The sequence below is a fragment of the Pseudorca crassidens genome, chromosome 1 (assembly GCF_039906515.1).
Source record: "Pseudorca crassidens isolate mPseCra1 chromosome 1, mPseCra1.hap1, whole genome shotgun sequence".
In the NCBI taxonomy this organism is placed as follows: Eukaryota; Metazoa; Chordata; class Mammalia; order Artiodactyla; family Delphinidae; genus Pseudorca; species Pseudorca crassidens.
The window spans coordinates 34,822,086-34,846,928 of record NC_090296.1 but is presented as its reverse complement, the minus strand read 5'-3'; the positions used below and the strand labels follow the sequence as shown (position 1 = coordinate 34,846,928).

Here is a 24,843-nt window from a genome sequence, read left to right as displayed (position 1 = left end):
CATAGGTTGATTGGTGCTTAACATAGTGCCTTTCCCGTCTTACTTGAACTCAGGTGGTCACCCTCAATTCTCCTATTGCTGGATATTACTAACATATTTAGCTGTTGTGTGAGTGTGTGTGTGGTTTTTTTTAAAACCCTTTTCTAGTCCCTTCATTGCCTTTGCATGCATTACCTTCCAGGATTCTTCTCTTTTTTGGACTTCTTCCCTGCCACCCATGTGCTTCTTGGTGGGTAGTTATCAGCATATACAGAGTTCATTTTCCATTGTATCAAAGACTGAATGACACAGGTCTGCTCCGTCTCTGATTATTTACCTGCACAGGGGTCCAGTTTAATACTGTTCCTTTGTGGCTATTTTGAATACTCCCAGCTGCATAAATACACAAGAACACACACAAAGATATACTCAGGGACAATCACTAAATAGCCTTTCCCTTCTGGTTTTCTAAGAGAAATGAAGGCACAAAAAGGAGGCCTCCATGGATCTAGGGTCAGTAACTGAAGTCAGGTGGCCTATCTTCTCAAGCTGCTTCTTTCACTACCCTCTTGCTGATTTGAGAAACAGCAGGAAAATGAATGACAGTTTAAATTTGATTTTTATTTTTGCCTTTCCCCAAGTTTCTGCCATCCTGTAAACTCTACCAACTTCTTAGAAAAGGAAGCTCTTCTGTGGTCTAGGCATGTGAAAGTGTTTTAGCAGCAGTGGCTTTAGGTTGTCAGAGATAAAGCCATGCCACAATCCAGATTCAGTGAAGTTTCCTGAAAGAATCCAGACGTTGGTGCCATGATGGTTTTCTTAAGAGGTGAGGGACAAGCCCTGCTCTTGAGCCAAGCCACTGTGACTCCTGGAGTTTAGCTAAGGCTAAAGGATGGCCCCCTTGAAGGCTGTTTGGTTGGGAGGAACTACATTGTGGACAAAGAGGATAGAAACTAATCCAAAGTGCCAGAAATTAACCCCTGCCATAGCTTAGGTTCTCCTAGGTAGTAGGCTTCAGAAGGAAGATATGAGCTTGGAGGTCATATGAAGGTCTACTTATCCTATATTATCTCTAGTAACTCTGGCAGTAACAGGAGCAAAATAAATCTGGACAAATGCGAGGCGTTTAGATGAATCTGGCAGTGTACACGGGGCTGTTACCAGACATCAAGCAGGTGAGGCTGGAAGGTTTGCTTTCTTTGTGCTCAAGGTTTTGGCCATCCTGAAGGAGAATCATTTTGGCAGGGAGTACTTAGTAGTCTACTGCAGGCTTCTCTTGGGTCCAACTGCCATCACCTGTCAATCCACAGGGATGCCCAGCAGGTCACAGCTGACATCCCACAGCCGCCTTGCTACTGTCTCATTACGAGCCTGCGCAGAGACCCATGCCACACGGCAGTCACTGGAAAGGAAAGAGAAAGGCTGAAAGCACAGGGTTGAGAATGGAGTCTGCTCTCTGCCTGGGATAAGGAACACAACAGAAAAACAACCCAGGGATGACATGTGCTCTGGGCGCTTCACAGGACCAGTGTTTGCCCTAATTCTGCATCCTCCAATGTTTACCTCAGAGAAAATGTAATTACCATTTTAGGGCTCACTAGACCACACCGGCTCAGAATGCTTTGTTTGATATATAATGTGTACCATTTAGTCTTTATATTCCCCTGTGTGTGTGTGTGTGTGTGTGTGTGTGTGTGTGTGTGTGTATTTAACTGTAATATCAGTGCCTGCCTGACTCCTGTGTATGTCCATCTTGTTCAAACATGTCTCTAAGCTTCACTCTATAGGACCTTGTACAGTGTCATGTAGCTGAGATACTGCTATTTACATTGGTCATAGATGCTTGGAGTGGCTAAAAAAAAAACCTTCTTCCTTCTGATCTACCTGCAGTTATAACTGTTTTTAAACTCAAAGAACAAGCAAAGTCAGCTTCATAACCAACAAAAGAAGTAAAAGATGATAGCAGAAAAGAAATGGTAATAACAAGGTCCCAGGTGTTTCATATACCTTCTCTTCATTGTTGTAACTACAATTGTTTTAAGTCCCCATTAAATGCCGGAGGGGTGTCCCAACTTTTCACCACCCAGAAAAGTTTCGCAAGGATAATTCTTTTACTCATGTTTGTATTCTCTGCATCTAGTACACAGCAGGGATTCAATGGAGGGTTATTTTCTTTTTAAATGATTGAGTAAAAGGCTCACGATCTTTGACGTCATGTGAGAAACAATTTTTAAAACTATACCGTTTCAAGAAAACTGCTTCCTGGACCATCTAAGCAAACTCTGAAGGTAAAAAGGAGAGTTGATAAGTCTGAAACAACCATGTGAAGCAAACCCCTAACACTATGTCCATTAAAACCGTGTTACTCAAACTCTGGGCTGTGGACAAACAGCAGGATCTCTGAGAACTTGCTAGAAATGCCAATTCTTAGGCCCCACCCCAGACCTGCTGAATCAGAATCTCTAGGATTGAGGCCTAGTAATCTGTTTTCAACCAGTTCTCCAAATGTTTCTTAAATACATGAAAGGTTGAAAAAAAATACTTAAAGATAACTTTGCATTTAAAAAACAAGCCTTATAAGTGTAGTACTTCTGTTTAAGGGAACTCACCAATACCACCAGCAAAACCTGCCATTTCTGAGTGAAAAGACTATCACTGATGACCAAGAGGGTCTGGATGACTCTCTGGAAATGACTTGGCCTCTGTAGGCCTCTACAGCCTCCAATGCACTAAGCCTTAAATTCCTTCTAAGTTTATGGTGAACAGCAAATGATACAAAGGACATGAAAATCCCCTGTAAGCTAAGACATGCTGTAAAAATTATTCAAATACAAAATTCAAATATTACATACAATAAGAACTACTGAAGTATGGTTATGACATCAGCATGGTCATGATGCTGATATTTCCAGTGGGACTTTGGTAAGTATTAATCAGTATAGGTAAAAGATTGACCAATTTCAAAACTTACTATAAAGCTACTATAATCAAGATAGCATTATACTGGCATAGGGATACACATGTAAATGAATGGAATAGAATTAAAAGTGCAGAAGTAAACCCTCACATTTACAGTCAATTGATTTTTGGTAACACTACTGTTATAGACTGATTCATGTCCCCCCAAATCCATAGGTTGAAGCTCTAGCCCCCATGTGACTATAATGAAGATAGGGTCTTTAAGGAGGTAATTAATGTTAAATGAGGTCATAAGGGTGAGGCCTTAATCCAATAGAACTAGCATTCTTATTAAGAAGAGAAGGAGACACCAAGAATATATGCACACAGAGGAAAGGCCATGTGAGGACATAGCAAGAAGGTAACCATCTGCAATGCAGAAGAGAGGCCTCACCAGAGACTAGCCCTGCCAGCCTCTTAATCTTGAACTTCCAGCCTCCAGAACTGTGATAAAATAAATTAATGTCATTTAAGCCATCTAGTTTGTGGTATTCTGTTATGGCAGCCCGAGATGGACTAATACAGCTATCATGACAATTCAGCAAAGAGAAAATAATCTTTTCAACAAATGGTTCTGGGACAATTGGATATCCAAATGCAAAAGAATGAAGCTGGAACCCTACATCATACCATATACAAAAATTAACAAAAATGGATCATACGGAATTCCCTGGCAGTCCAGTGGTTAGGATTCTGCTCTCACTGCCAGGGGCCCAGGTTTGATCCCTGGTTGGGGAACTAATATCCCACATGCTGTGTGGCATGGCCAGAAAAAAAAGGAGAGAGGGCAAACAGCAGAAGCAAGAAGAACTACAATTCTGCAGCCTGTGGAAGAAAAACCACATTCACAGAAAGACAGGCAGAGGACTTTGTACCAGATGAAGGAACAAGATAAAACCCCAGAAAAACAACTAAATGAAGTGGAGATAGGCAACTTTCCAGAAAAAGAATTCAGAATAATGATAGTGAAGATGATCCAGGACCTCAGAAAAAGAATGGAGGCAGGGCTTCCCTGGTGGCACAGTGGTTAAGAATCCACCTGTCAATGCAGGGGACACAGGTTCGAGCCCTGGTCCGGGAAGATCCCACATGCCACGGAGCAACTAAGCCTGGGCACCACAACTACTGAGCCTGCACTCTAGAGCCCACAAGCCACAACTACTGTAGCCTGCGCACCTAGAGCCTATGCTCCACAACAAAAGAAGCCACCACAATGAGAAGCCTGTACACCTCAATGAAGAGTAGCCCCACTCACTGCAACTAGAGAAAGCCCGCATGCAGCAATGAAGACCCAACAGAGACAAAAATAAAAAAATAAAATAAATTAAAAAAAAAGAATGGAGGCAAAGTTCAAGAAGATGCAAGAAATGTTTAACAAAGACCTAGAAGAAATAAAGAACAAACACCTAGAAGAATTAAAGAACAAACAAACAGAGATGAACAATACAATAACTGAAATGAAAAATACACTAGAAGGAGTCAATAGCAGAATAACTGAAGCAGAAGAATAGATAAGTGACCTGGAAGACAGAATGGTGGAATTCACTGCCACGGAACAGAATAAAGAAAAAAGAATGAAAAGAAATGAAGACAGTCTAAGAGGCTTCTGGGACAACATTAAACACAACAACATTCACATTATAGGGGTCCCAGAAGGAGAAAAGAGAGAAAAGAACTGAGAAAATATTTGAAGAGATTATAGTCGAAAATTTCCCTAACATGGGAAAGGAAATAGCCACCCAAGTCCAGGAAGCGCAGAGAGCCCCAGGAAGGATAAACCCAAGGAGAAACACGCCGAGACATATAGTAAACAAATTGACAAAAATTAAAGACAAAGAAAAATTATTGAAAGCAACAAGGGAACAACAACAAATAACATACAAAGGAACTCCCATAAGGTTAACAGCTGATTTCTCAGCAGAAACTCTATAAGCCAGAAGGGAGTGGCACGATATATTTAAAGTGATGAAAGGGAAGAAACTGCAACCAAGATTACTTTACCCGGCAAGGATCTCATTCAGATTCCATGGAGAACTCAAAAGCTTTACAGACAAGCAAAAGCTAAGAGAATTCAGCACCACCAAACCAGCTCTACAACAAATGCTAAAGGGACTACTCTAAGTGGGAAACACAAGAGAAGAAAAGAACCTACAAAAACAAACCCAAAACAATTAAGAAAATGGTAATAGGAACATACATATTGATAATTACCTTAAACGTGAATGGATTAAATGCTCCAACCAAAAGACACAGGTTTGCTGAATGGATACAAACACAAGACCCATATATATGCTGTCTAGAAGAGACCCACTTCAGACCTAGGGCCACATACAGACTGAAAGTGAGGGGATGGAAAAAGATATTCCATGCAAATGGAAATCAAAGGAAAGATGGAGTAGCAATACTTATATCAGATAAAATAGACTTTAAAATAAAGAATGTTACAAGAGACAAGGAAGGACACTAGATGATGATGAAGGGATCAATCCAAGAAGAAGATATAACAACTATAAATATATATGCACCCAAGCTTTTGCACAGCAAAGGAAACCATAAACAAGACCAAAAGACAACCCTCAGAATGGGAGAAAATATTTGCAAATGAAGCAAGTGTCAAAGGATTAATTTCCAAAATTTACAAGCAGCTCATGCAGCTCAATAACAAAAAAACAAACAACCCAATCCAAAAATGGGCAGAAGACCTAAATAGATATTTCTCCAAAGAAGATATACAGACTGCCAACAAACACATGAAAGAATGCTCAACATCATTAATTATTAGAGGAATGCAAATCAAAACTACAATGAGATATCGTCTCACACCAGTCAGAATGGCCATCATCAAAAAATCTAGACACAATAAATGCTGGAGAGGGTGTGGAGAAAAGGGAACACTCTTGCACTGCTGGTGGGAATGTGAATTGGTTCAGCCACTATGGAGAACAGTATGGAGGTTCCTTAAAAAACTACAAATAGAACTACCATATGACCCAGCAATCCCACTACTGGGCATATACCCTGAGAAAACCAAAATTGAAAAAGAGTCAGGTACCAAAGTGTTCATTGCAGCTCTATTTACAATAGCCCAGAGATGGAAACAACCTAAGTGCCCATCATCAGATGAATAGATAAAGAAGATGTGGCACATATATACAATGGAATATTACTCAGCCATAAAAAGAAACGAAATTGAGCTGTTTGTAATGAGGTGGATAGACCTAGGGTCTGTCATACAGAGTGAAGTAAGTCAGAAAGAGAAAGACAAATACCGTATGCTAACACATATATACGGAATTTAAGGGAAAAAAAATGTCATGAAGAACCCAGGGGTAAGACAGGAATAAAGACACAGACCTACTGGAGAACGGACTTGAGGATATGGGGAGGGGGAAGGGTGAGCTATGACAGGGCGAGATAGAGGCATGGACATATATACACTAACAAACATAAGGTAGATAGCTAGTGGGAAGCAGCTGCATGGCACAGGAATATTGGCTCGGTGCTTTGTGACCACCTGGAGGGGTGGGATAGGGAGGGTGGGAGGGAGGGAGACGCAAGAGGGAAGAGATATGGGAACATATGTATATGTATAACTGATTCACTTTGTTATAAAGCAGAAACTAACACACTATTGTAAAGCAATTATACCCCAATAAAGATGTTAAAAATATATATATATATGCACCCAACATAGGATCACCTCAATACATAATGCAACTACTAACAGCTATAAAAGAGGAAATCGACAGTAACACAATAATAGTGGGGGACTTTGACACTTCACTTACACCAATGGACAGATCATCCAGACAGAAAATTAATAAAGAAACACAAGCTTTAAATGACACAATAGACCAGATAGATTTCATTGATATTTACAGGACATTCCATCCGAAAACAGCAGATTACACTTTCTTCTCAAGTGCACACAGAACATTCTCCAGGACAGATCACATCTTGGGTCACAAATCAACCCTCAGTAACTTTAAGAAAATTGAAATCATATCAAGCATCTTTTCTGACCACAATGCTATGAGATTAGAAATCAATTACAGGGGAAAAAAGGTAAAAAACACAAACACATGGAGGCTAAACAATACGTTACTAAATAACCAAGAGATCACTGAAGAAATCAGAGGAAACCAAAAAATACCTAGAGACAAATGACAATGAAAACACGACAATCCAAAACCTACGGGATGCAGCAAAAGCAGTTCTAAGAGGGAAGTTTATAGTAATACAATCCTACCTCAAGAAACAAGAAAAATCTCAAACAATCTACCTTTACACTAAAGGAACTAGAGAAAGAAGAACAAACAAAACCCAAGGTTAGTAGAAGGAAAGAAATCGTAAAGATCAGAGCAGAAATAAACGAAATAGAAACAAAGAAAACAATAGCAAAGACCAATAAAACTAAAAGCTGGTTCTTTGAGAAGATAAACAAAATTGATAAACCATTAGCCAGACTCATCAAGAAAAAGAGAGAGAGGACTCAAATCAATAGAAATTAGAAATGAAAACGGAGAAGTTACAACAGACACAGCAGAAATACAAAGCATCCTAAGAGACTACCACAAGCACCTCTATGCCAATAAAATGGACAACCTGGAAGAAATGGACAAATTCTTAGAAAGGTATAACCTTCCAAGACTGAACCAGGAAGAAATAGAAAATACAAACAGACCAATCACAAGTAATGAATTTGAAACTGTGATTAAAAATCTTCCAACAAACAAAAGTCCAGACCAGATGGCTTCACAGGTGAATTCTATCAAACATTTAGAGAAGAGCTAACACCCATCCTTCTCAAACTCTTCCAAAAAATTTGCAGAGGAAGGAACACTCCCAAACTCATTCTATGAGGCCACCATCACCTTGATACCAAAACCAGACAAAGATACTACAAAAAAAGAAAATTACAGACCAATATCACTGATGAATATAGATGCAAAAATCCTCAACCAAATACTAGCAAACAGAATCCAACAACACATTAAAAGGATCATACACCATGATCAAGAGGGATTTATCTCAGGGATGCAAGGATTCTTCAATATACGCAAATCAATCAATGTGATACACCATATTAACAAGTTGAAGAATAAAAACCATATGATCATCTCAGTAGATGCAGAAAAATCTTTTGACAAAATTCAACACCCATTTATGATAAAAACTCTCCAGAAAGTGGCCATAGAGGGAACCTACTTCAACAGAATAAAGGCCATATACGACAAACCCACAGCAAACATCATTCTCCATGGTGAAAAACTGAAAGCATTTCCTCTATGATCAGGAACAAGACAAGGATGTCCACTCTCGCCACTCTTATTCAACATAGTATTGGAAGTCCTAGCCACAGCAATCAGAGAAGAAAAAGAAATAAAAGGAATACAAATTGGAAAAGAAGAAGTAAAACTGTCACTCTTTGCAGATGACATGATACTATACTTAGACAGTCCTAAAGATGCCACCAGAAAACTACTAGAGCTAATCAATGAATTTGGTAAAGTTGCAGGATAAAAAAATTAATGCACAGAAATCTCTTGCAGTCCTATACACTAACAACGAAAGATCAGAAAGAGAAATTAAGGAAACAATCCCATTTACCATTGCAACAAAAATAATAAAATACCTAGGAATAAACCTGCCTAAGGAGGTAAAAGACCTGTACTCAGAAAACTATAAGACACTGATGAAAGAAATCAAAGATGACATAAACAGATGGAAACATATACCATGTTCTTGGATTGGAAGAATCAATATTGTGAAAATGACTATACTACCCAAAGCAATCTACAGATTCAATGCAATCCCTATCAAATTACCAGTGGCATTTTTTACAAAACAAGAACAAAAAAATCTTAAAATTCGTATGGAGATACAAAAGACCCCTAATAGCAAAAGCAGTCTTGAGGGAAAAAAACGGAGCTGGAGGAATCAGACTCCCTGACTTCAGACTATACTACAAAGCTACAGCAATCAAGACAGTATGGTACTGGCACAAAAACAGAAATAAAGATCAATGGTATAGTATAGAAAGCCCAGAGATAAACCCACACACCTATGGTCAACTAATCTACGACAAAGGAGGCAAGGGTATACAGTGGAGAAAAGACAGTCTCTTCAATAAGTGGTGCTGGGAAAACTGGACAGCTACATGTAAAAGAATGAAATTAGAACACTGCCTAACATCATACACAAAAATAAACTCAGAATGGATTAGAGACCTAAATGTAAGACTGGACACTCTAAAACTCTTAGAGGGAAACATATGAAGAACACTCTCTGACATAAATCACAGCAAGACCTTTTTTGATCCACCTCCTAGAGTAATGGAAATAAAAACAAAAATAAACAAATGGGACCTAATGAAACTTAAAAGCTTTTGCAAAGTAAAGGAAACTACAAACAAGACGGAAAGACAACCCTCAGAATGGGAGAAAATATTTGCAAACAAATCAACGGACAGGGCTTCCCTGGTGGTGCAGTGGTTGAGAGTCTACCTGCCAATGCAGGGGACGCGGGTTCGTGCCCCGGTCCGGGAAGATCCCACATGCCACGGAGCGGCTGAGCCTGCGTGTCCGGGAGAGGCCCCAACAGTGAGAGGCCCGCGTACCGCAAAAAAAAAAAAAAAAAAAAAAAAAAATCAACAGACAAAGGATTAATCTCCAAAATATATAAACAGCTCATGCAGCTTAATATTAAAAAAACAAACCACCCAATCAGGCCAGAAGACCTAAATAGACATTTCTCCAAAGAAGACATACAGACGCCCAGAAGCACACAAAAAGCTGCTCAACAGAGACTTCCCTGGTGGCGCAGAGGTTAAGAATCCGCCTGCCAATTCAGGGGACACGCATTCGAGCCCTGGTCCGGGAAGATTCCACAGGCTGTGGAGCAACGAAGCCTGTGCACCACAACTACTGAGCCTGCTCGCCTAGAGCCTGTGCTCCGCAACAAAAGAAGCCACTGCAATGAAAAGCCCACAAACCGCAACGAAGAGTAGCCCCCGCTCGCCACAAATAAAGCCCACGCACAGCAACAAAGTCCCAACACAGCCAAAAATAAACAATAAATAAATATTTTTAAAAAAGCTGCTCAACATCACTAATTATTAGAGAAATACAAATCAAAACTACAATGAGGTATCACCCACCTCACACCAGTTAGAATGGGCATGATCAGAAAATCTACAAACAACAAATGCTGGAGGGGGTGTGGAGAAAAGGGAACTCTCTTGCCCTGTTGGTGGGAATGTAAATTGATACAGCCACTACGGAGAACAGTATGGAGGTTCCTTAAAAAACTAAAAATAGCATTACCATATGACCCAGCAATCCCACTAGTGGGCATATACCCAGAGAAAAACATAATTCAAAAAGACACATGCACCCCAATGTTCACTGCAGCACTATTTACAATAGCCAGGTCACGGAAGCAACCTAAATGCCCATCGACAGACGAATAGATAAAGAAGATGTGGTACCTATATACAATGGAATATTACTCAGCCATAAAAAGGAACGAAATTGAGTCATTTGCAGAGATGTGGATGGATCTAGAGATTGCCATACAGAGTGAAGTAAGTCAGAAAGAGAAAAACAAATATCATATATTATCGCATGTATGTGGAACCTAGAAAAATGGTACAGATGAACCGGTTTACAGGGCGGAAAAAGAGACACAGATGTAGAGAACAAACGTATGGACACCAAGGGGGGAAAGTGGCGGGGGTGGGGGTGGGGGTGTGATGAATTGGGAGATTGGGATTGACGTGTATACTCTGATGTGTATAAAATGGATAACTAATAAGAACCTGCTGTATAACAGGGAGATCAGCTCGGTGCTTTGTGACCACCTAGAGGGGTGGGATAGGGAGAGTGGGAGGGAGGAAGACGCAAGAGGGAAGAGATATGGGGATATATGTGTATGTATAGCTGATTCACTTTGTTATAAAGCAGAAACTAACACACCATTGTAAAGCAATTATACTCCAATAAAGATGTTAAAAAAAAAAAAAAGAACCTGCTGTATAAAAAAATAAATAAAATAAAATTCAAAAAGAAAACCAAAAGGATCATAGACCTGAACTTAATGTTAAAACTATAAAACTGTTGGAAGAAAACAGTAATAAATCTTTGTGACCTGGGGCTAGGCAATAGTTTCTTAGATAAGACACCAAAAGCACAAGTGATAAAAGAAAAAATAGATAAATGAGACTTCATCAAAATTAAAAACTTCTGTTCTTCAAAGGACACCATGAAGAAACTGAAAAGACAAACCAACAGAATGGGAGAAAATATTTGCAAATCATATACCTGATAAAGGACTCATATCTAGATTATATAAAGAACTGTTACAACTAAACAACAAAAAGACAATCCAATTTAAAAATGGGCAAAGGATTTGAATAGACATTTCTCCAACAAAGATATAGAAACGGGCAATAAGCACATGAAAAGATGTTCAACATCATTAGCAGGAAAATGCAAATGAGAACCACAATAAGATACTACTCCATACCTACTCAGATAGCTAATATCAAAGGACAGACAGACAATAACAAGTGTTAACAAGGATGTGGAGAAATTGGAACCCTCATATACTGCTTGTGGCAATGTAAAATGGTGCAGCCACTTTGGAAAACAGGCTGGTAGTTTCTCAACAGCTAAAGTAGAGTTAAAATATAACCCATATTCCAGTGAGATTCCATTTCTGGGTTTATACCCAAGAGAAATATCCATACAAAATGTGTACATGAATGTTCATAGCAGCATTATCTTAATAACCCAGAAATGGGAAAAAAATCCAAATGCCCATCAACTGATGAATGGATAAATGAAGATGGTGTATCCATAAAATATTTGGCAATAAAAAGGAATGAAGTATTGATACACCCTCTAGCATGGATGAACCTTTAACATGTAATGCTAAGTGAAAGCCAGTCACAAAAGGCCATATATTATATAATTCCAACTGTATAGGCAAATCTATAAAGACAAAAAGTTGATTAGTAGTTTCAGGCAGAAAAGAACAACCAGTGCAAAGGTTCTAAAGCTTCAATCAAGACAGACTTCTATGTTCATGTCTTGCTAGTGGTCTACATGGCTGCTGTTGGATCTTCAAAATGCTTAAAATTAAGAATCCATTGTACTGGAAAGGCTCTTCAAAAGTCAATTCAATAATTATGGATTTGAAGCTGACTCTAAGACATTCAGTCAAAACCAAGATAGAGGGTTATTTCATTTTAAAAAATCTCCAGGGAAGAAGAATCCAGTCACTCTTGAAAAATCATTCCAGTGTACAAAACTAAATAATCTATCTTCTTGCACTTCAGACCTGCATTTCCAACTATCTGCTACACAGTTCTACTCACATATCTTATGGATAACACACTCAACATGTACAGAGCCGGGTTTGTTACGTAGTGGGCAGTTGTTACTCTTTGGTTGAACACCCATCCCACATTCTTTTGGCAATAGAAACCTGATTTCTTTCTATGGAATTACCTCTTCTTCTTGGATATAGTTTGAAGAGCCCATTAATCAAATGCCTGCCTGCCCTCCTGTAGCCAAGTGAGTGGGGGTGAGAGGATGGAGGCGATGATCGGGGCAGGAAGGAGACCCAATGCTTCCTCCCTGGAGAGTGGATGGTGAGCAACACAACAGACTGAAGACAGCTGGCGTTCACTCACTCCAGCAGCAGGGTCCTGGCCAGCTGACTGGCCATTCTGCCTGTTCGAAGCCTGACTCTTCAGTCTTCCCTTCGAACCTAGGAGTATCCCCATATTTTAATAAATTCTCTTCTTGCTTATGTTAGCCAGAGTCCATTTCCACTGGTTTGGAATCAAAGAACCCTAAGTTATACACATTATTTATCTACAACTTCTGTCTCAGTTAATGTCACAATTAATCTCCTAATAAGTCAGGCTTGAACCCAGGTCACCAAATCCTCCTCTACCCCCTCACTGGTTGGTCATCAAGTGGTAAAAATTCTGCCTCCTCAGGGTCTCTCACTTAAATCATTCTCCTCATTCCGGCTGTCATTACCCTACATCAGGAACTCATTCTCTCTCATTTGAGGTACTTCATTCATTCATCAAACGGAGTTACTAAGGATATTTTTCTAAACTGCAGACCAGATTGTGGCTCTCTCTGCTGAAACAACTTCTGTGGCTCCTCTCTAAGCCTGGCATTATAGACCTTTCATGATCTGACCGTCTACCTTTCATTTCAATCTGAATTTATTTACAGCCCTTTCTCTAAAATTTCAGATTATTTCCACAAAATCTTGAAGGTGGAGGTGAAACCGTGTTAAAATTTTGATCTTATGTGATATCTGGAACTTGCTTCAAAATAATATGGAATGAGAAAAATATGGGAAGGGGTAGTGGGTGGAGATGAGGCAGGATTGGCCATGGGTTAATGGTTGTTGAGGTTGATTACGGGTATATGGGGATTCAACATGCTATTTTGTCTACTCCTGTGTACATTCAAAATTCCCTACAATACAAAGTTTTAAAAGTCTTCACTTATTCAAGAAGGGAGTCCATTGATACTATTTTAGTCCTGAAGGCAATGGAGAAATACAGATTCAAATTCTTTTTAATGTGAAAAAATAGAACTAGGAGTCCAAAAAGGAACAAAGAAAACTAGATTGACATAAAAAATGTAGGAAGAAAAGAAACAACCAGAAAGCATAATCATCCATATAAAAGATGGCATGAATAAAATCAAACCTAGCAGTTACCACAAAAAAATATGAATGGGTCAAATTCCCCTATTAAAAGATAAAACATCAGCATCATTAGAAGCATCATTAACTACCCTCATCCCTAGAGTCAAGAGACAAAAGCCATATTGGACAATGTACTTTTTTAAAAAGGTAAGGTATACATATAGACAATGGAATATTACTCAGCCATAAAAAAGAATGAAATAATGCCATCTGCAGTAACATGGATGGACCTAGAGATTATCATACTAGGTGCTAGGTGAAGTAAGTCAGACAGAGAAAGACAAATATCATATGTCATCACTCATGTGTGGAATCTAATTTTTAAAAATAACACAAATGAACTTATTTACAAAACAGAAAGAAACAGACTTACAGATATCGAAAACAAACTTATGGATACCAAAGGGGAAACATGGTGGAGAGGGATAAATCAGGAGCCTGGGATTAATATACACACACTACTATATCTAAGATAGGTAACCAACAAGGACCTACTGTATAGCACAGGGAACTCTACTCAATATTCTATGATAACCTATATGAGAAAAGAACATGAAAAAGAATGAATATATGTATAACTGAATCACTTTGCTGTACACCTGAAACTAACACGACATTGTAAATCAACTATAGTCCAATATAAAATGAAAATTTAAATAAATAAATAAACACCCGCTCCCCCCCCAAAAATAAAAAGAGTATGGTATACCAGACAAATCCAAATTATTTCCTGTGGGCAATGAAATTCCATCTTCAAAAACAGATACATTCATACCTGAAATGGTTTCCACTTAGAACTTCAAGACCTTCTGTTAAGGCACAGTACAGGCTGGTCTGGGCTCCCTGCTGAGGGGTCTTGATGAAGAAGGAGAAAAGCCACCAAATCCATCTCATGAGGGATGAGTGCCGAACCAATTCAGAGTCGACTGTGCCAGGGTGTACAGAGTACGTTGTAACGCCACAGCCTGATGCGGGGATGCCATATAGACAGGGGAAGACAGGACTTTATGTTGCCAAGTGGCCAAAGAGAGCAGAAGACATGAATAAACATTTGCCCCATGTGGACTCCCTTCCCATGATGCAATCGTAAGCACTCCTCACAGTAATTTATACCTTCATTTCACGGATTACAATTAAGGCTCAGAGAGGTTATTAACTGCTCGGAAGCAGCAGAGCCAGGACCTCTCAGAAGCACTTGACATTGTTAACCACTCTCATCCTAAAGCTGCCTTTTCACTGGCTTCCATGATCCCACACCTCTTCTGGTTTTTTTAACCTTTCTGGATGCATCCTCTTGTTTCCTGGACCGGTTCATCATCTTCTACCCAAACTTTAAATGTTAAGAGTTCTCATGGCTCACTAAATTCCCTCTCTGTAACTTCACAGCACTCATTTTTATCTATGGTCCAAGTGGCTCCTTTTAACTCTTGGCTGACAATAAAAGGCAGTATAATCTGGTGGTTAAGGGTATGGACTTTGTAGTCAGAATGCCCAGTTTCAAATCCAAGCTTTACCACTCACTAGCTGTGTGACCTTCCTGATGTTGTGACTTAGTTTCCTCATCTGTAAAATAGGGATAATTATAATACCTACACCTCACAGAGCTGTTCTCAGGATTAAATGAGTTCATGTGTAAAAGAGCTTAGAATACTGTCTGGTGCATGATAAGTGCTAAATGACACTTATGCATGTGCTATTTCAGGTCCCCAATTCTCTTCTAGAAACCCTGGGGTCAGAAATGTTTCCAATTTTTAAAATTTTATTATATATATATAAAGTGTCTATTACCTACTCTCCCTAGTACAGGTGAGGTTTTGCTGCCAAATGAGTTTTGGTATCAAGCTTAGGAAAAAACTGAGTTTTCAGGCCTTTGTGGATTTCACAATTACAGAAAAAGGACTGTGGACCTGTATTATTTTCCACTTGACATCTACTCTAGATGACCCAGAGTAATGCAGACTCAGAGGTCCAAAACTGACTTCATATATTTAAGGCCAGACCTGGTTCTTGCAGTGTTCCCTACACTTTCAACCAGGCAGGCACACAGGGCCAGTCCTTAAGGATCCACCACCTCACCATACATCTCCAATCAACAGGCCCTGCGATTTTCACATTCTAAATATCTCTCAGGAGTGTCTATTCCCCTCCGTCTCCACCACCCTAGTCCAAGCTACCCTCACTTCTTACCTCAACCACAGAAATCACCTGCTGTATCCACTCTTGCCCTCGTTTTAAAAAAGGATTCCATTTTAACGGCTTTCCATTGCTCTTAGAATAAACACTAAAACCCTTACTGTGGCCTCTCTGGATCTCACCTTCACCAACCTTACCAGTCTCAGCTCAGACCTCTTGCTTTCTACATTCTAACTATGACTGCCTTTTCTCAGTTTCTCAAGCAGAGACCAGACCTTCATGCATTCTCTTCCTTCTACCTGGAATGTTCCTCAGCCCCCTCAGCTGCCTCACCCCACCCACACTGTAACCCATTTAATTTCTTCTTTTTTTTTTTTTTGCGGTACGTGGGCCTCTCACTGTTGTGGCCTCTCCCCTTGCGGAGCACAGGCTCCGGACGCGCAGGCTCAGCGGCCATGGCTCACGGGCCCAGCCGCTCCGCAGCATATGGGATCTTCCCGGACCGGGGCATGAACCCGTGTCCCCTGCATTGGCAGGCAGACTCTCAACCACTGCGCCACCAGGGAAGCCCTAACCCATTTAATTTCTAATCATCCTGCAAGGGCTCAGCTTGCAACTCACTCCCTCAGAAAAGTCCTTCCTGATCCTTCAGACTGAATAAGGTTCTCCCCACCACCCCCCTGCCAATCCATTATAGGTCCTCGTAATTCCCCTTTATAGCATTTATTACAATTATAATTAAATAACAACAACAAAAAGAAAACTGTCTAGACGTTGTTTAGGAAATGAATAAACTAAAGCACATCTATACTATGAAATACAATGTGGCCAACAAAAGTAATGGGGTAAATCTCTATCTAGTACATGGAAAGATCTCTAAGATGCTGTGTTGGAATTTCACTTCCTTATGTATGATATATACATATGTAAATGCACAAGAAAATAATTGGAATGGTGCACATCAAGTTGTTGACAGTGGTATCTTGAGGGTAGAAAAGCAGAAAGGGAAGAGAGGAGAATAACTCTATATACTTCCATCTTATTTGAACTTTTTACAATGAGAATTACTCATGCATTACTAGACTGATTTTACATGTGATTTTACATGTGACAGTTGTATAAATACTTGCTAATTATTTCTCTCTCCCATTGGATGTGAACCACTCCACCACTCCACTAATCCAGTGTGTAAAATAGCATGGACATTGGCATACGTGGTTGTTGAATGGCTGAATGAATGACTCTTCCGTCATGCCCAGGTTTCTTTCATTGCATCATAGCTATTTCCCACTTAGTCCTCATACCTATCAGGTTTTCTCACTCGTGTAGCCTCTGCTTTTATCTGATCCTCACAGCTGGGTCCATCTCTCCACTTCCAGGCCACCCTAGCTCCCTGACCAACCTTTGGGTAGTTTTCACCATCCAGTTACCCTGATCCATCCCAAGCTGATAAAGGATGTTATGCCCTGGGCACAGACACAACTCTCCATCTCACAGCTGTCCATGTGGTTTGAGGATCCTGTTCCAATGATGGAGCTAATATGTCTGATACCTTCAGCCTAAATTCTGCCTGCCTTAATCCTAAGCAACTCTAATTGTCCACCCTGGATTTCCCGTTCTATTTATTGGAAATCCATAGTAGAAAATTCCAAGGATCTCTGTTTATTTGTGACTGGAGACTGCCCTCCTCAAGCATACATTTCCCTCTTATATGACCCTTTGTTATTAGGGAGACCCCCTCCATAGTCCCAGCACCTGTTTTATCCCAATGGTTGTAGCCAGTGCCAGTTCTGGTCCCTCCCTTCTATCTAGTTTCATTACGAGTCAAAAAACTTGCTTTGTTCATGAGGCCTGAATTAATCATGACAATAACCCGTGAAGCAGTCCCATTTTACATATGAGGAAATAAGTCTTGAAAAGTTAAACAACTTGCTGCAGGTCATGCAGCTAATAACTGCCAAAGCCCAGCCTTCAGAATTTTCCCGTTACCTCCCAGTCACCTCTAACATTCACTTGTGGGCTGTTTACTGAAACTATACCCAGGTAGAGCCATGGAAGCAGGTCCTGTCCAGAGGATGGGCTCCAGAAAACAGTTCCTATTCCTGTGGCTTTTAGCTACTTCCCATTGACTCATGTCTCCACACTCATTTCTTCTAAGCCTACCTTTTAGCCTCCGGGCCAGTTCCTGGGTAAAGAGGATGTTGGCTAACTTGCTGTGACAGTAGGCCAGACCTGCATGGTAGAACTTCTCACCCTGCAGGTTATGGAAGTGGATCCTTCCCAGGTGATGTGCTAAGGAAGACACATTCACTACCCTTGATGGGGTTGATTCCTTCAACTTCTCTAGCAACAGGTGGGTCAGGAGGAAGTGACCTTTGAGAAAAAGTAGAATTAACAGAGTTCAGGGCCAATGGGAGGGTGAAGGGAGTAGTGGTGAGCCAGGCTCAGCTATGGAAGGCAGAGCATTCAAGAATAAGGCTTTTTGTCTCATTAATTCATTATCAACTACAGAATAAGTTCAGTGACGGTTTAGGGAAATAGGCACAGCCAAAGACATGAGACATCTTTCTATGAGGTAGGTCTGGATTATGTGAATACGAATATGAAGTCATGTCTTATTCCAACTTTGAATAACATCGCTGTTTAAGAGCAGGTGGCCTCTACTTGATGCTGGCCACAAGGGTCTCTACAAAGAAAGCAACACAGCCCCCAATCCAATTAGGTTGTTCAAAAATATCCTAAGGTAAATTGAATCTGAAGCACAGATTAAAAAGTGGGAGGAACCTCAAGCGAGCCTGAGCTTTCAGGCAGGACAACACTATTTATTATACATTTATAGTCTGTTATGGCCCAAAGGTCCAATCACACCGCAAAGAAGGCTCCATGTGACCCTAAGTTTTCCAAGGAGAACTTTAGTTTCCCTCTAGCTTTGTGATGAGGCACAATTTCTTACCTAAGTGGTTGACTCCCATGTGCATCTCAAAGCCGTCGGCTGTCTTGGAGTAGGGACACATCATCACTCCTGCGTTGTTGATCAAAATGTGGAGATGCTCTTCCTCTGCAGGGAAGAGGGGATGGAGTGTGGAAGTGGCCAGCCACAGCTGTTACATCTTTGAAATCTGCCCCATACCCATGCTTTGAAAATGAGGACGCACGGCTTCAATCTTTCCTCTATTTTCCCCTCATACTTATTTTGTATTGTTTTTTCATTTTAAGACTTCAGTTGAATCATACATACTCTTAATACAGGGCAAAATTCCACCTGACACTACCAAATGGCCTTTCCAATCTTTCCAGTTCAGGAGCTACTTACTCAGTGCTTTTGGGAAGTGTTCTGTCTATCTCTCCCAACAGAAAGACTTCCCAAGCTGAATGGGAAATTCCAAAACAAGAGGAAAAGGATACTCTCTATGCCTCCCTGCCGCTCGGATTCAGGCCCACAAAGAAACACTGGTTTCACCGCTTTGTTTCATCTGCCAACTCTCTCTTATGATTTATTTCCTCAAATGAGTTGTAATTTCTGACTAAAAGTATATATCAGTGGAAGTTGCTTCCCTTGGGAGGTCTAGATCCCTGGGTTATGAGGGAATAAGCCTTCAGGGTGCTCTTGGACTCAATTTTGATGTGATACTATGGGGTTTTACATTAAGTTCTCAGCTCAAGTTTCTTGCACCGGTTGGTGGTGTGAATGAATTCCCCACCACCCCATAAATGATGTCAGCTTGAAGTTCTAATTTCTTGCAGATTACGGTTTATCCATCCATGTTCTAAAGAGATGTTAAGCTTCTTTGTCACGTCCCTGAGCTGGTGGCCTGGGTTTTTTTTTAAGCTCCCTGTACCAAGGACCAGATGGCTTTCTGTGAATCCCAACCTTACGTGGAGCCTCAGATACAGACAGCAACCCAGCCCTCAACATCCTGAGGTCTCATCTCCTATCCCTGTGTGGATATTTGGACTCCAGACCTTAAAGCCCATTTTGAGTTCTGGTACACGTATGAGATTTCTGGCTTTAGTTCTTATGCACTGCTATGAACCTTTGAATTCACTTTTTGTTTCTGCCTCTTGAGTATTTCCCTTTGTTACTAATGAGTTCAGCTATGAATCATAAGTTTTTGGCTATATTTTGTCTAGCATTTCTATGTGTCAGAGAGGGAGAGGAGTCTTTTCCTTTTAGCTAAGTCTGCCATGTTGATTGCAAGACCCACAGCATAGTCTCCAGTTCCACACTTACCTGCTAAGAAGCCCTTAGCAAAGGCTCGAATAGATTTAGTATCAGCCAAGTCCAGTTTCCGCACCAACACCTGTTGGTTCCCTGTCATGATCTGGATCTCTCTGGCCACCAACTCCCCCTTTTGCACATCCCGGCAAGCTAAATATACACGGGCTCCTGTCAACCAACATATAAAAGAGACAAACTGTCGGCTCTGTTTCTGAGTGAGCATCAAAGACCTAATACTAATGTTAAATGTTATTTTCTACTGTTTTTTTAAAAAAGGAATTACCCCTACTTGACACAGAGGTATCTGATGAACAAATCAGAAAAGAAAAATAAATCAATAATATTCATTGTGTCCATTATATATAGAACATTGTACTAGTGTCAGACCAGCAAATCAGCGGGGCACTTGGAATGTTCTTGAATTCCAAGACTGGGAGGAAATAATGAGAACGGTCATCATTGCAAGGGATAAAAGAGCAGTAGCAAGAAGAAGACCTAAATAGACATTTCTCCAAAGAAGATCTACAGATGGCCAATAGGCACATGAAAAGATGTTTAACATCGCTAATTATTACAGAAATGCAAATCAAAACTACAATGAGATATCATCTAACACCAGTCAGAATGGCCATCATTAAAAGTCTACAAATAACAAATGCTAGAGAGGGTGTGGAGAAAAAGGAACGCTCCTACACTGTTGGTGGGAATATAAGTTGGTGCAACCACTATAGAAAACAGTATGGAGTCTCCTCAGAAAACTAAAAATAGAATTACCATATAACCTAGCAATCCACTCCTAGGCATATATCTGGACAAAACTATAATTCAAAAAGATACATGCACCCCTATGTTCATAGCAGCACTATTCACAATAGCCAAGATATGAAAACAGCCTAAATGTCCATTGACAGATGAATGGATAAAGAAGATGTGGTACATATATACAATGGAATACTACTCAGCCATAAAAAAGAATGAAATAATGCCATTTGCAGCAACATGGATGCAACTAGAGATTATCACACTAAGTGAAGTAAGTCAGAAGGAGAAAGACAAATATCATGATATCACTTATACATGGAATCTAAAATATGACACAGAAGAACCTATCTACAAAACAGAAACAGACTCACAGACATAGAGAACAAACTTGTGGTTGCCAAGATGGGGGTTGTGGGGGATGGATGGACTGGGAGTTAGGGATTGGCAGATGCAAGCTATTACATATAGAATGGATGGACAACAAGGTCCTACTGTATAGCGCAGGGAGCTATATTCAATATCCTATGATAAACCACAATGGAAAAGAATATATTAATAAAAGAATGTATATATATGTATAACTGAATCACTTTGCTGTACAGCAGAAATTAACATTGTGAATCAACTACACTTCAATTAAAAAAAAACAACAGTGGCAGGAGGGAATTACAAGCAGATGAATTTGCCTCTTTGAGCTAGCTCTTTGGCTGTCTCCTTCCCGATGCCTGTGTTGGCTCCAGTGACCACAGCGACCTTCCCAGGAAGCTGGATGGTTGATGTACACACCCCGCTGGACAGCATTTTCCTGCAGACAGAGGAGAGCTCATCAGTTCTTCATTCTCTTTGTCTCAGCCAGAGATTCCTGCAATGTTCTCGCGTCTACAGGTCCCAAGGCTGAGGGCTGTTTTGGTTCCTTCTACTGCTGGCTTTTTATAGATTAAAGGAAGGTTGGAGGAAAGAAAACAAAATTTTCTGCTCTTAAGATTTTCTTGCTTCGGCTTCCCTGGTGGCACGGTGGTTAAGAATCTGCCTGCCAATGCAGGGGACACGGGTTCGAGCCCTGGTCCAGGAAGATCCCACATGCCATGGAGCAACTAAGCCCACGTGCCACAACTACTGAGCCCGCGTGCCACAACTACTGAAGCCCACGCGGCTAGAGCCCGTGCTCCGCAACAAGAGAAGTCACCGCAATGAGAAGCCCGTGTGCAGCAACGAAGACCCAACACAGCCAAAAATAAAAATAAATAAATAAGTAAATAAATTTATTAAAAAGAAAAAGATTTGCTTGTCCAAATGTTTCTGCTCTTGCTTGAGGACAGAAATGATTCTATTATAAGGGCAAACCTTAGCACTGTTCCCTGCAGTTACAAGAACTGATGAATATCTGTTTAGCCAGGATCCTGGTGGAGCTCTTTCTTAGGCTTAGGAAATCACAAGACTCAGCCTAGAAAAAGAAAGAACTGGTCCACTGATGTTAATCTGTCCATAACTGTCACTTTATGGTCTTAATAAAACAGCTTACCCAACACAAAGTTAAAATTATGAAAGCTTGTCAACCTGGACAAAACGAACAGAAACACACACACACTTAAAAATAAGACAAAGAGGGACTTCCCTGGTGGCACAGTGGTTAAGAATCCGTCTGCCAATGCAGGGGACATGGGTTCGAGCCCTGGTCCGGGAAGATCCCTCATGCCACGGAGCAACTAAGCCCGTGTGCCACAACTACTGAGCCCGTGTGCCACAACTACTGAGCCCGCGTGCCACAACTACTGAAGCCTGTGTGCCTAGAGCCCGTGCTCCACAACAAGAGAAGCCACCGCAGTGAGAAGCCTGCGCTCAGCAACAAAGAGTAGCCCCTGCTTGCCGCAACTAGAGAAACCTTGCACACAGCAACGAAGACTCAATGCAGCCAAAAATAAATAAATACATTTAGAAAAAATAAATAAATAAGACAAAGAATAATGTTAATAAGTACAAAGGGGAGCTGAGATTCAAGTCCTGGTTTCACTAATTTGAGTCCTTCTTCCTTCATTCTGCTTCTCCAGAAGAATGAATGCACAAACAGATATTAGTAGGCCTCGGATTGTTTTTTTCTCTGCAAATCTTGGGGGCTCAATTTAAAACAATTTGTTGACTGGGAGATGCATTTTTAAGAGCATTTCAACCTTTTTCATTGAACTTAGAATTGCAAAGTGCACACTTCTAGCCACTCAAGTTCCTGCTTAGAACACACAGGCCACGAAGGAAGCAAACTAACTCAAGGTGACCACCAACGGATATCTTCCTCCTCAGAACAAGCCTCCCTGCTCTGTTTCCCACATTCCTTCAGCTTTAGCTCCAGGAGCCACAACATACCAGGGCCTCTACCCAGCTCTTCCTTCTGCTTAACCAGCAGGAAGAAAAGAGACAATCAACTATGAAAGTCCAGCTCTGGTCGAGCCCCACCGACCTAGCTCGGTGGTTTGGAACATCACCCTTGGAGTGCAACCTTCCTTAGAAAAATCTTGCTGAGGTATGAGCACTATTTTCAGTTCAGGTTCAACTCTTCAGTGAGATTCTATGGGGATAAGAGGATGTCGTGGCAGAAAGAGATAAAAAGCAGCGTTTCGCCCCAGTACCAACACCCATGTGTGCCTAGAGGTGGAAGGACTGCGTGTGCAGTGGGGAGGAAAAATACAACTGGAGGAGGGGCTCGAGGGAGGTGGGGAGAAAGGGAAGGGGTGAATGTGGTAAGAAACGGCAGAGGGTGATCTAGCGCGCCTTCCAGTTCCACTCAGACAGTGACCGCGTCCCCCTTCCCCCGCCCATCCAATCCCCACCGAGGGAAGGAGTGTGTGTCTTCAGTCACTGGTCCACCGTCACTACTGGTGATTTACTCAGCACCAATCAGCAGTGTGCAACTCGCTGCTGATTCTCCGGGGCACTCAGCCAGCCATTGGCTGATGTGTCACCTGGTCAAGAGACCACGACCCTCAACCTCTCCTCCCCACCCCCAAACCCCAGAGCAGGGCTCGGACCACCTCCCACCCCCAACTCCTGCTGCGAAGGCAGGTAGTAGGCAGGAGAATGTGATGAAACCCTTTCAATTCTCTCCTTTACTACATCTGTCCAGAGAAAAAGCAAATCTAACAGCAACAAGAGAGCAAGCAATGGAGCTGCAGATGTCACGATTCGCACTGAGGAAACAAAGCAGGGTGCTCCGGACTGCAGCCCCTTCCCACGGCCTGGGGTCTCCTGGTATCGCCCTCCTCACCCAGGACCTGCACCTCCTCCGACCAACCGAACTCCCCTACTTGGAGCCCCGCGGGGAGTCTTCCTTTCCTTCTTTTGAAGAACAGAGCTTCTATGGGGATGAATATTTCCCCCGAAGACTTCTCAAGAGAAGGCAATACATTTGCACAGACCTGATTTGGGGTGCAGCGATGTACAGGAGAAAGAGGAGGAGGAGGAGCACGAGCAGGACCCCAATCATCTCGCGGGGAGGCAGGTGCGGCTGCCGGAGGTGAGCGAGATGCCCCAGCGGTGCTCGCCGGCTGTGGCCTCTCTTCCAAGACACGCCCTAGTAAAGTGCGACAGCCCGGGGAGTAAAGCTGTCTGGGAAATGTAGTCCAAAGCTTGGCATGTGAGCACGCTGTTCCCAGACGCTGAGAGAAGCTGAATCTTGCACCAGATACGCAACGGGTCCCCAACCAGCTAGGATCTAGGGCCTTTGGGATCATCAAACCAGCTCTCCCATGGCCCTTCTGGCCACCATGAAATCTCCCCAGTCCTCTCTGTGCCGGTGCCTAAGTCCAGACCCTGGTTCAGTTTTCCCCAATTATCGTTAGGTGGCTACCGCATGTTTCTCCTGGAGGTCAAATATTGGCGTCTGGGAAATGTTCTAAGGCTGATTGCACAAAAGAGGAGCGGTTGGAGTCTGACAGTTTGGGGGGAGGGGGGAATCTTTCCTCCTTAGGGATTCCTTCACGCAAAGAAGCAGAAGCAATCGGTCCCTGAAGACACTAGCAGGAGAATCATTTTATTGTGTCTTTTTGGAATTATAATGAAAT

The 24,843-nt window shown here is 41.5% G+C and overlaps 1 protein-coding gene across 3 annotated transcripts; it reads right to left on the bottom strand.

Moving 5' to 3' along the window:
• Positions 1-579: 579 nt before the first annotated feature.
• On the bottom strand, positions 580-24,360 carry RDH11 (retinol dehydrogenase 11). Of its 3 annotated transcripts, none has more exons than XM_067732699.1 (7): positions 24,199-24,360; positions 21,478-21,596; positions 20,042-20,197; positions 18,764-18,868; positions 17,974-18,183; positions 14,453-14,642; positions 580-1,401 (listed from the first exon to the last, which is right to left on the bottom strand). In XM_067732699.1, exons 1-7 carry the CDS (start codon positions 24,264-24,266, stop codon positions 1,332-1,334), a joined length of 918 nt encoding a protein of 305 aa, XP_067588800.1. In that variant the 5' UTR covers positions 24,267-24,360; the 3' UTR covers positions 580-1,331. The 3 variants fall into 3 exon arrangements, with proteins under 3 accessions (XP_067588800.1, XP_067588809.1, XP_067588790.1); XM_067732708.1 differs by having other exon boundaries at positions 580-1,381; positions 18,064-18,183; XM_067732689.1 differs by having other exon boundaries at positions 580-1,381; positions 24,199-24,359.
• Positions 24,361-24,843: the final 483 nt, after the last annotated feature.

Bases quoted from the DNA above. Each gene is read 5' to 3' on its own strand.
- RDH11 (XM_067732689.1), bottom strand. From the start codon at position 24,266: ATGATTGGGGTCCTGCTCGTGCTCCTCCTCCTCCTCTTTCTCCTGTAC. The intron at 18,869-20,041 runs GTAAGTGTGGAA...TCTTCCCTGCAG, and splicing joins TGCTAAGGGCTTCTTAGCAG to AGGAAGAGCATCTCCACATT. The intron at 14,643-17,973 runs GTAGGCTTAGAA...TCCCCGCATCAG, and splicing joins ACTGGCCCGGAGGCTAAAAG to GCTGTGGCGTTACAACGTAC.